Source organism: Mobula birostris, chromosome 5 (assembly GCF_030028105.1).
Source record: "Mobula birostris isolate sMobBir1 chromosome 5, sMobBir1.hap1, whole genome shotgun sequence".
NCBI lineage: Eukaryota > Metazoa > Chordata > Chondrichthyes > Myliobatiformes > Myliobatidae > Mobula > Mobula birostris.
In genome coordinates, this window is record NC_092374.1 from 154,465,280 (window position 1) to 154,478,030 (window position 12,751).

The following is a 12,751-nucleotide window of genomic DNA, read 5'->3' on the forward strand; positions in this document are numbered from 1 at the left end:
CAGTGAAGCGGCGGCGACTTGCAAAAGACAGAAGGGTTTCCTAGCAAAAACTCCGGGTTGTAATGAGAACATCGCCATCCTCAGAAACATTATCAATGGGTCTAAAAGGCAAAACAAAAATCTGGCAGTAGTGTTTGTGGATTTAGCGAAGGCCTTTGACTCAGTGGGCCACAAGCTGATCCAGAAGGCACTAGCAAGAGTGGGAGCACCACAGCGATTCAGAAAGCTAGTCGAAGACCTATACACCAACACAACAACGGTGGTAGAGGTCAGCGAGGAACGGACTGACAAAATCGTTGTGAGAAAAGGGGTCAAACAAGGAGACCCCATGTCACCAATTCTCTTTAACATTGCCATGGACCGGCTGATAAGCACACTGGAAAGAGACGGAAAAGGAGTGGAAGTGGGAGCAGGTGTCAGGTGCACGGCACTGGCATTTGCGGATGATATAGCACTCCTAAGCAGCTCCTATGAAGGGATGGTGGAAAACCTTGAGATCCCGAACAGGTTCTGCAGGGCAACTGGGCTTGAGGTGAACATGAGAAAGTCGAAAGGTTTTTACTATGAATGCAAAAGGAAGACCTACTTGTACAACGCGAGGGAGGAATGGAGTCTGGAGGGGAAGAACATACAGTTTATCCCACCAGGAGATATTGAAAAGTACCTCGGGGCAAAGATAGACCCGTGGTGTGGTGTGAGAGGTGCTAAGTGGAGTGACAAATTGAATACGTGGTTCAACAGTCTGAAGGCAGCAAAGCTTAAACCATTCCAAAAGATTGAGCTCATGAAGACGTTTATGATTCCAAGGATGTACTACCATCTGACCCTCATTGAAGCGTCGCAGAACTCTCTGAGAGAGCTGGACCGCCTGATCAGGACAGCGGCCAAGGAGGTCCTCCACCTACCCCAGGATACAGCAGATGGAATACTGTATGCCAGGAATAGGGACGGAGGGTTAAGTCTGCCAAAGTTGGAAGTGCTGATTCCGATAGCCGTGATCAGGAAAAGGCTGGCATTGGAGCTCTCGGAGGACAGGGTTATCAAAGCGTTGTTCACCATGGCCAACGAGGACAACCAGGCAAAAATTAAGAGTCTGGCTAGTCTCCAAGTGCTGAAGGATGTCATGGGCGAGCAGGAGTTTGATATCCAATCATACATGGTGGACAGACTGAGAGCACCCGGTGGAGGTTACGACATCTTTGGGGAGATGATGGAGGATGAGATGAGCAGACCACCCAAATTCGAGTTAGACTGGCGGACAGCTGAATTCGAAAAGTGGGCCCAGCTAACTATACAGGGATCCAGAATCAGAGACTTCAGGTGATGCCTACACCAAAGACGTTTAGATCCTCTCTTCGATGGGAGTTCAGTGAAACCATCTCTCACTGCTCCCCATCTGTAATTTCTTCGGCTCTTCAACTTTTCATTTTGGATCTCCCCCTCCCCCTCCCACTTTCATATCTCTTACTAACTCTTCCTTCAATTAGTCCTGACGAAGGGTCTCGGCCTGAAACGTCGACTGTACCTCTTCCTAGAGATGCTGCCTGGCCTGCTGCGTTCACCAGCAACTTTGATGTGTGTTGCTTGAATTTCCAGCATCTGCAGAATTCCTGTTGTTTGCATTTTTAAAAACAATCATTTGTTTATTTTTCCCTGTTGAAAGTTTAATTACTCTGCATAAGACATAAATTGTAATTGTTTTTCTTAATGAATCTTGTAGAGAATTGTTTCTGTTTGGACTAATTTACTTCAATAAAATAAAATCAAGATTAACATTTCTGAAATGCGTTAATGATTATATTAAGTAAACCAAAGTGACGATCCACTGAAAATGTGCTGTGGTAGAATTCTGTGTTTATAACTTTGAAGGAGGCTTGCATCCTGTAGCTGTTGACGCTGCTTGGCTCAATGAATTGCTCCAGCAGATTATTTGATGCTGCAAAATTGTAGCATCAGTTCCTGGAGAAAACAGCAAAAGTAGAGATGTCTTCTGCATTATTACCCTTGATTTATCCATTCATTATATCTTGGTTGAGCTTTCAATACATTTCATTTTTGATTATAACAATTATTATAATTCTGTTGAATGCTTTTTGCTGGAGATTATTTACAGAGCTTCCTCAGCACTGTTTAGCATTCACCGCCTGATTGGTGAGAGAAGTTACAGTGGTGCTAGAAAATTTGTAAACCCTGAAGAATTTTCTCAAATTCTGCTTAAATATAACCTAAAATAAGATCAGATCTTCATGTACTTCCTAAAACTAGATAGAGAGCCTAATTAAATATGTAACACAGAAAAACATTGTGCTTTTTCATATATTTATTGAGAAAAATGATCCAATATGACATATATTTGTTGGAAAAAGTATGTAAGCATTTGCTTTCAGTAACTGGTGTGATCCCCTTGTACAGCAATAACTTCAATCAAACATTTCCGGTAGCTGTTGATCAGTCCTGCACATCAGCTTGGAGGAATTTTTGGCCATTCCTCCTTACAAAACTGCAGGTCTTTTGCTTGTACTCTTCGGTTCTTTTTCACCACCTCCAGCATTGCATGTTGTGCTCAGTGAAATTTTGCAGGATGCCCACTCCTAGGGAGAATAGCAACAGTACTGAGTTTCTTCCATTTATAGACAGTTTCTCTTACTGTGAACTGATGAACACTCAGGTCTTTAGAAATGCTTTTGTAACCTTTTCCAGCTTAATGCATCTCTACAATTCATTTTCTAATGTCCTTTGAAAGTTGTTTTGATTGAGGTATGGTGGGCACAAACAGATCTTTCTTGAGAAGAGCAGGCTCTGTCAATACCTGACTGTGTCTTTTTATAGGGCAGGGCACCTCTAGAACCTACACCTCCAATCTCATCTCATTGATTGGGATACCTGCCTCCAAATAGCTTTTGTAGAAGGCATTATCCCAGAGGTTCGCATACCTTTTCCAACAAATACTTGCAATATTGGATCATTTTTCTAAATAAATAAATGAACATGTAGAATATTTTTTGCGTTATTTAATTAGGTTCTCTTTATCGAATTTTAGGACTTGAGTGAAGATCTGTTCACAATTTAGGTCCTAATTATGCAGAAATAGAGAAAATGCTACAGGGTTTGCAAACTTTCTAGCACCACTGTAGAAAATTAGTACAGAATTAGGCGTTAGGAGTTACATAAAAAGCTTGAAGTAATTGTTCATCCCTCCCATGTATTGTGGAATGTACCCATCTTTGTTTCATGCTGCTGTCTGCCAAACCACTTTAATCCCAGTATAACAAATCAGACATTTGCCATTTGAGAATCACAGGCCAAATCTTCTATGCCATTGGACTGAAAAGCAGCGAATAACTTAATTTAACATCGAGGAATTAGGTGGGGGAGGAGGCTGGATGCAGTATTATCATTGTTGTTTTAATCCTCACTGTCTCTTTCCTGTCTGTTTTTCTCATCTTTGACATGCCCATCAATAAACCTGTTTGTCTTGGCCTTCAATATATCCCTATTTCATTGGTACAAAATCACAATTAGCATGAGGTACTTCCTGGTCAGTTTGAAAGTGCTGATGTCAGGAGGTACCAACTCCTTTAATGACACTATATTTTCATAATAGTACTAGACAACGGGGTGACCCGTTGGGGCACCCTTTGAGAGAAGGGTAGTGCCGTCTGATGTGACCAGAATGAACATTGAATTTTCATGAATGCTATTGCTATCTCTTTGATCTGGAATTTAAAGAAGAAAAACTCTTCTTATTAAAGAAGAAAGATGCATAGCAAGACAAATAATGTAACTAGAATGAACATTAAATATCCATGAAGTAAATTTGAAGGAATCGGGCTTGCTGGGTCGGGTCTGGAATTAAATGGCCGATGTAATGATGGATTTGGCCTTGAATAATCACAGAAGGATTCCATTGATTCCTAGTTGGAATGACTTTTTTGGCACCAAAGGATGTCATTTGGAAGAGGCAATTGTATTGTCTGATGTTCTTCCTGAAATCGTTTGCAGTAGGTTCATCATTGCTGTACAAATTGAGTTCATTAGGTAGAGGCTGCAAATTGCCTATCCTGACCTTTCCCTTCATACAGCAGAAATGTGTGGTTTCTCCAGTGAATAGGAAGGCACGACAGTGAGGGCATACTCTTGTCATCAAACCAACATCAGCAGAAGTGTGACGGCATGCAAGTCGTGCATTTTGCCTTGCTCTTTCTCTGTTGAGGTATTGTCGTCGAAAGCGGCCATTGTTGTCTTCAGCAACTCTCGCGATAATTACTCTGTGCCACATATTCTCGAGTTGATCTTGCCTTTTCTTCTCTGTCTCTTCCTCTCTCCTCCTCCTCTGCCTGTTTTTGTCATTCTGGAGACGCGCAGCCCTTTCATCTTTTGTCTCTTCATCTCTTCTACCATTTGTTCTTTCTCTCTGATCCTGGAGTCATGCGGGCCTGGCCTGATTGGATTCTTGTTCTCTCCTCCGTCTGTGCTTATTGTCATTTTGGAGATGTGCATGCCTGTCCTCCTCTGTCTCATCTTCTCTGATCTTTTTTTGTCCTGCCTCTTTGATCCTGGAGTTGTGTGGCTCTGGCCTCATCCGATTGTTGTTCTCTCCCTCTCCTTGTCGCTTCCCTACGACGTTTGGCGTCATCTCCTGACCATAGTGTCCCCCTTCTCTTTCCATGTGGCATAATTAGGCTATCCATATATTTTTACCCTAATGCTTTTTAGAAGATAGGAAGCCGTAATACCAAAGCCTCCAAGCTGCTGAGGCTGGCTGTGCGTATGCGTCGGGCTGTGGCGTCGCGGTCTCCATGGAAGGTGGAAGCGGTTCTTTGAGCATCGTGAGGTGCTGCTGAGGCTGGCCATGCGTATGCGTCAGGCTGTGGTGTCCCGATTTCCATGATGGCCGATCAGGTCTTGGGTGAAAGGCAGCCTGTTGATTTTTGGCGAATGAGCAATTTTGTATGAATATATAACCCTGATCTTTGCCTGCATTCTGTAAGTTAGCACATTTTAATTCGATTTAGCCAAAAAAAAAAGAGCTGCTGTAATGCACCGTTTGCGCTAATTGGAGGTTGCAAACAGACAGACAGAGCGTGAGAGTTTTAGTAGTATATAGATGTAGCAGCAACTAGTAGTGTCACAATATCAGCCAATAATGATTTTGGTTGTTTCCCACAGTCCAATCAGTTAAGGTAGGTAGGTATTTTGATTTTTCTTTACAACCTTTAGCTCCCACATTATGAAGGTAGTGTAGATGTCAGACCTTAACTGAAGATATAAGGCCCAGGTTTGAGGGGTATTGACTTTGCACCAGTCGTTAACAGTATTCAGGCAAAGTTCACCATGTAGTCAGTTTGCAGAGCTCATTTGGGATTGTTTGTTGCAAGTTGGATTGTTGGTGGATGGATGTTGTCTTAGGTAATCTGGTTAATTTTTATGAAGCAAATAATTAAGTGCCTTTGGCTCCTAAGTATAGTTGTAGTACAATAAATGCTTGATTTGTAGGTTGCTAATTGAATTGCTATTTTTTTGTTCCTGTATCAATAGTCTATACCAACCTTTCTCAACATTTTTTCCCTGGAGGAATCCTTGAAATACTTTCAGGTCTCAGGGAACCCTTGCATGAAAAAATTGTATCCAGAGCTCACATTAGTGTGATTAGTAAATTTGTAGATATAATAATTGTCAGTGCTCTTTTGAGTACAGAGTGAACTTTTGGCCAACCTTTCTTGGAGAAACGAAGTTAAGCTTAGCTTACCTTTCTTGAAATTACTCTTACTCTTTCATAAATTTTAACAACTCATAAGGCAAACATGAATTTCTCAATTCTGGGTTGAACTTGAGATAAGCGCTTACGGATTTTACCTTCAACTGAAATGAGACAATTTCTATCCTTGGTCTTGATGCTTGTTAAACAAGAAAAAGCTTGCAAGAAGAAGTTGAAAACCATAGCAAAATGTTCATTGCTTTCCTCTGAATGGTAGGATATTCTTCTTCCACAGAAATCCAGAACTTCTCCAGGAGTAGCTTAGTAAGTCTCATCTTGAATGCATGATCACAAAGTTCTTCCTCTTCACTTAAAGTCAGGTTCTCAGGCTGAGCTGAAGATTCAGAGAGAGGGTCCTTCACCCAGTCATACACTTGTGTTGAAAGAGGGGAAAAGTACTGTTCTATTTTGTTCTGAGTTCTTCTAGGTAGTTTTCAATAAGACTCTACTTTCTGATATCGCTCCTCACTCTCAAGACTAAGCAACAGTGGAAACCATTCAAGATTTTCATTTGCAGCATGATTTTTTCAAAGATTCAGTTTCCTTTTAAATCCAAGAATCTTATCACGTGAAGTCAAAACATTTTCTGCAGGACCTATTTTCTTGAAAGTACTCCTGCAATTCACCTTTCAGCTCAAACACCCTGATGAGGACTTTTCTTCTGCTAAACCACTGGATTTCTGTATGTAGTAGGAGATTGGTGTGCTCTTTGTCCAGGTTTTCAGTTTTTTAAAAACATTTTCGAGTAAACTGGTCGTAAAGAACTAAATAACTTGTTTCCTGAACCTTTATACTGACTGACTTTATTTTCAAAAGCTTTAATCTGTTTTAAGATTCCAGTAATCGTTTAAAATAATTATCACTTTTATGTGTCATGGCTATGATTTGCAGTTAAGTGCCTTTTCAGTTTTGCTGGAGCCATTGCTACATTTGTAAGTTTTTTGCCACAGAGTAGACATAATAGAACAGGACAATTTAAGTCACCTGTCCATGCAAAACCCATTGGTGAGAGCTTTCATTGTAAAGATATGGTACTGGCTACTTAGTTTAGTCCTGCCCACTGCTTTTGTCTCCAGGACCCAGAAGAGGTTGGTGGACTTTTTCTGGGGCACCAGGAGGCATTGAGTCTCTGCTGCGGCCCTGACTCTTTAGATCGTGAAGGGCGGTCAGTCATTGATGTGCGCATGCACGCAGCTGACCTCTGCCTCAGGACCCTACAGAAATACCTGTATAGCGACCACCCTTCAAGATGGCATGCACTGACGACGCACTTTCTCTGCCAGGGATACTGCCTACAGGAGGACACCCGGCTTCCAGCAGACAGCATCAGCTGTGCCAACTTGAGGGAACTGCTTTGTTTTTATCGAGAGCTGTGGAGAGTATGGGGTTTAGTCTCATCCAGACAGAATGCTCCTGCGCCAGTGAGTGTCAGTGCTCTAGCTGTGAGGGGGATGTGTTCCCATCTTATCACAGTGGCTGTTGAGGGGGCTCGGGGAAGTGGAGGGGTTTCGACTGCACCACCACCTGATGGGCTGGAAGTCCTCGTTGGATCCAGGCCTTGAGATACCACTCGGGAGAGGGTCCCACATAATGTGAGCTATCTCGTGGGGATGTCCACCATGCCGTTTCTTGACACTCCAGAGTGTTTCTTCTACATGGTCTCTTGCACACCTTTCACTTCCTTGTCTTTGCCTGCCGAACAGACTCACCTTGGTAATCAGTTTTACCATCTGGCAGTGGAGGAAGTCCCCAGTGGAAATCTCTTAATGCAGAGGTCCTTCTCCTGTACAGTGGGGTTCTGGGGTGGAAGGTGTTGCATTGGGCAGTACCATGCAATAGGTCTTTAAGCAGACTCACTAACACCCTGTGCACCTGTCCATTCTGTGGCTGGGAGGAGTCAATGGACCATGCTTGTATGGAGTGTGAGAGGTTGTAACCCCTGTTTGAGTGTCTGAAGAGGCTGCTGCTCAGGTTCTAGTTGCACTTCATGCTCCTTAGGTAACACTCGCCTTGCCTAGTGGCATGATCTCGGGGTGATAACCCCCTGCCCGGCCGAACCTCAGAACTCTCGTTTGGGTGAATACTGTGCGATGTGTCCCGTTTCAAATCAGTACCTCGTAATGACAAGCTGTACACAGGATACAGTTAAATAATTAAGATTTTGTAACTCTTAATTGAACTATGGGATTAGTAGAGAACCAAAATATAAAATAAAAAGGCGGGCCAAGAATAATGATTAGACAGTTCGTGCACAGGTAACTCATTGGAGCTCACCGAGTATCGTCGGTCCACCATTCAATTTTCTCTGAACTCCGCGGGTCCTGAGCCCCTGCTCGGGGTCCGCTGTGCTAGCCAGCTCACAGCATCTCGTCGTGTGCGTCTCCTCTCTTCAGCCCCATGGCGCATACTGACCAAATCCCGTGCAAACAACAGCTTTCAGATGCACAAAAAAGAATAACATCTGTCCCAATTGGTTGGCAAATGAATACAAGTCCCGTTATCACTAATTATAACCCAAACATGCTGCTTCAGAGAACGCCTTACATCAGCAGTTAACATTACAGAGAAGCCATTTTATTAGCCTTGGCAAGTAACATGAAAGCAGAACCTCTTACATTATATACGGGCATCCAGTATGGAAGGGGTTGGGTTGCAAGGAGGATCTATTGGTGGGCTTGCTCCTGGGCCTGGCCAAGATGGCTGTTCACAGGTCTTTGTGGCTTAAAGTCAAGGGCTCTGCCAGGGCAGATAGCCTGCCCCTCTTCCGAGGATGCGTTCATACCCGGCTGTTGTTGGAGAGGGAGCATGAGGTCACAATGGGTACTGTGGGGGGTTTCCAAGAGCAGTGGGGGCCCCCCAGAGAATGACTTTTATAGACAGTAATAATCATTTTAATTTGAATTTATTCAGTGTCTTGTAAACGTTTGTACTTTGTATTTGTTGTGTAAATAAACTTATCATTTTGTAAAAAAAGGGACTTTTTTTTGTATCTGTTCTTGCACTAGTATAGTGAAATGACTCAAAAGATAATGAGTAACCTTATCAGAATTGTCCGTACGCCTAAGCCTAGAGTCCTCCTCTTCCATCTCACACCTCATCTTCAAAAATCACCACACTGGACCGTCCTTAGAATGAAAATTTTCCTCCAGTTTTCTACTCCACGGGTAGTTTATTTACTCCCATATCAGTCAGTGGAGGATAAGGGGAAGTTGGGGGAGATGTTGCAGCCCAAGTTGAGCGAGTTCATTCAATGATTGGAAAAAGCACTTCACAGCCTACTGTCCTCCACTCTGCGATTTACAGCTCTCCTCATCAGTCTACTGGCCTCCCCTCTGCGCAATACAGCGTTCACCAATTATCAGCTGACCGTACACCCTCCGTGCAAAACAGCGCTCTCCAATTATCAATGGCTTCTCCTACCTCGAGTTAAAAACTAACAAGGAAATAAAAATGGTCCTACTGCGCACTGTCATATTGGGCTGAGGGAGCTCTAATGAGATTGCTAACGAGGCTGCTCAGTCACTGCCCACCACAGCAAGCACTGATTTTTTTTTAAAAAATCACAATCTCTTGTAGAATCAATAGTGACCTCTCACAGGACCTTATGGTTCTACAGAGCCCCAGTTGTGAAACCTTGGTCTACACAAATAAAATTGTGGGTGGCTGTCATTTGCTTTATGCACAGTTAACTTTAAAGTTACTACTTAAGTGGCAATGTGCATCAGATTAAAACTTGTGCTGAAAGAATAAGCAAACTTGATTTTAAAATTCAAGGTTTTTAAAAATTTTGACATCTACAGATTACAGTTTTACAAACAATTGTCCATACTTTACAAGAATAAATGCAAAGAAATCAACAGGAAAATTTCATGGTTTTATGAAAGACGATTCTTTCAAAATTAGAATCTTTGTTAGCTTTAATTATTGAGAGGTTTTCTTGTAAATACAAATGAAGATTGCTGGACATATTCCAGTGCATTTTAAACTCAGTAGTCACACAACTCCATTATTTTTTGTCTTTGTAGATGTGATGCAGACCCATCCGCACTTGCTAAATATGTTGTTGCATTGGTAAAGAAAGATAAAACTGAAAAGGAATTGAAAGCGTTGTGTGTTGACCAATTAGATGTCTTTCTTCAGAAAGGTAAGGAACATCACATTAGCAAAGACCACAAACATTAGCTCTTGAAGTCCTTGAATTTCATGCTAAGGATTTTGTATTTAATTTGAAATTTATACAGTTATCTATTGTTCAAGCAGATGATTAATATAGAATCATTTTTAGAGGAGTTGATTTGACAACATTGAGCTCTGCTGTAGAAATGCCGCCAGTTTTGTCAGTGCTTCTGCTGCTATCCTGTTTTTTTTTAATATCACTTATGGTTGATTTCTCAGTTGAAAGCCGCAGAAAATTTCTCTCTGTCAGCTTTTCATGCAGTGATTTTCAGGTTATGATAACTCGCTGCATAAATATTTTGCCTCAAATTACCTTGATCTTCTATCACCCTGATCCTTTTGCAAGTCACCTTGAACACAGCTAATAACTCAAGTAAGCCATCAGGCCCTGCAATGCCATTAAATAGGATTATGCCCGATCTATGCTGACCTGCACTCCCTTTCTGTTTCAGTTCCAATAACACTCTTTTCCTAGAGCTTTCAAATACTTGTCTGTCTCTACCTTGAGTATATCTAATTATCTGACATCCACCGCCCTTGGGCAGTGAATTCCAGAGATTCACTACCCTCAGAAGAAATTTGTCACCCTCAGTTTTCAATGATTGGCATCTTACTTTGTAGTTATATCCACTTGTTTGAGGACTCTGGCCCTGTACCCACTGAGGTTTAGAAGGATGGGGGTGATCTCACTAAAGCTGACCAACTATTGAAAGGCCTTGATAGAATGGACATAGATATCTGTAGTAGTGGGAGAATCTAGAGGGCAAAATTTCAGCATGAAGCGATGTCTCTTTAGAACAGACGAGGAAGAATTTTTATTTAGCCGTACAGTGGTGAATTTGAAATTCGTTACTGTAGATGGTTGTGGATACCAGGTTATTGGGTATATTTAAAACAGAGGTTGTTAGTTTCTTCATTAGCTAGGGTGTCAGAGGTCCCAGGGAAGAGCAGGAGACTGGGATTGAGAGGGAAAACGAATCCATGCTACAGAGCGGACTTGATGGGTCAATTCTGATCCTTTGTTTTATGGTATTATGATCTATGGAGGCTTTTGTTTGTGAAAATATCTCATTATCCCAACCTTTCTAGCCTCTTAGTAGGAATTCCTCTCATCCCAGAAATTAATCTGGTTATTCTCCTTTGGACTGCCTCCAAAGCTATTGTAGGGTAAGATTATTGGCGAAAATATATATGTATTTCACAACCACCGACATTGAGTTGGGGTTTCACTTTAAGAAGCTGGTCTGAAGTGATGACGTTATTACATAAGACTTTTAGCACGTTTTTGAGTGTAGGTTTTAGAATTCAATAAGGCGTGTTACAGGTTTCATTAAACATAAAATGCCTCACTTAGTTTATTTGCAAAAACCTTACGTTGGTACCCCGATACTCTAGGATAATTCCGGAGTTATTGAACATGTCAGCCAATGTGGTCACTTTGGAACGGCTGGAGTTTTGGGAGCAAAATGCCGTTGCTTGGTTTGTATAAGATGAGGCCCAATTCGCTCTGTGAGACATCACTGCTAACAACACCAAATTCTACTACGTGGTGGTGTTGCTCAGTAATTCTAAGGCTGTGAGAGTGCTGAGTTTCCTTGAACACCTCCCTGAACATGATAAATACCAATCTTTGAAAACTCAGTTTTTACAAACTTTTGAACTATTGGATTCTGAGTGCACCAAACAGTTACTCTCCTTACCTGGTCTTGATGATTCTAGGCCTTTGGAGCTAATAGACCACATGCTGTCTCTCCTGGGAAGTCACCGCCTTTGTTCTAATTTTAAAGAACTCTTCATTCAGCAAATAACTGATCAAGTTCGCTAATGCACCTATGAAGGACTATAGGGAACTTGCTAAAACAGCTGATAGGCTACACTCAGCTAGGCAACGGTGCATCATTCCTCCTCCTTTCTCTACCTCAATAAACCCGACCAGCAAGGCCCCCAACATGGGCTTTCTGTGGCTGAGAAACAGACAATGCAGGTCCTGCGCTTTTACCGGGCCCGCTTTGGTACGGATGCTAGGAAGTGGTGACCAGCCTGCAGCTTTGACAGTGCCAGTGCATCGCGATACCAGAGGTCTTTGAATATCCATGGGTTCCATCTGCCAGGGTTGTCTACTGTTCATTATGGACACCCTTTCAGGGTGATGCTTCCTGTGTGACACGGGTGCTCAAGCGAGTGTGCTGCCAGCATCACCTATTGAAGAGAAGGCAAACAGTGACAAAAATTCACTGGAAGCTGCCAACAGCAGCATATTCCAAACCTGCAGGACACAACAGGTGATATTTTTTTTTTCAGTGGGTGATGTGGGACTTCTTCCTGGCTCATATGGCTAGACTTCACTTTGTGCAGATTTCCTAAGTGCCCAAGGACTGGATGTCAAGGAATTTGGGTCATTACCCTGCTCCCTCAGTAAGTTCCCCACAACGACTCTGTCAAGCGCATGCATATGGGATGTGAGTTTACTCAACTGTTGGACAAATTCCCAGACCTCACCAAGCCCACATTTTCCACTACAATTTCAAAACATGGGGTGGAGCACCACATTCCCACAACTGGCCTGCTAGTCTATGTCCGCATGTGTAGACTGGACCCAGCAAAGCTGGCAATTGCAAAGGCTGAGTTTGCCAATGTGGAAAGACTTGGAATTGTATGCCGGTTGAATAGCCTCTGGGCTTTACCCCTCGATATCGTCCCTAAGTCCGATGGTGTTAGCCATCCACGTGGTCATTACCGATACCTTAACGAGGCCACCGCCCCAATTGTTACCCGGTTGCACACATTCAAGGCTTATTGGCACATTTAGCCAGAAAG

At 42.5% G+C, this 12,751-nt stretch overlaps 1 protein-coding gene across 4 annotated transcripts in view; it reads left to right on the forward strand.

Moving 5' to 3' along the window:
* Positions 1 to 12,751, forward strand: part of rbm26 (RNA binding motif protein 26) — a 170,385-nt gene that overhangs the window by 32,525 nt on the left and 125,109 nt on the right. For all 4 annotated transcript variants that reach the window (XR_011886084.1, XR_011886083.1, XM_072258752.1 and 1 more), the window contains one exon: positions 9,784 to 9,902. Coding sequence is in view for 2 of the 4 variants with exons in the window: in XM_072258752.1 (XP_072114853.1) it covers positions 9,784 to 9,902 (119 nt within the window). In the remaining 2 variants the exon portion in view is untranslated. The remainder of the gene's footprint in view (positions 1 to 9,783; positions 9,903 to 12,751) is intronic.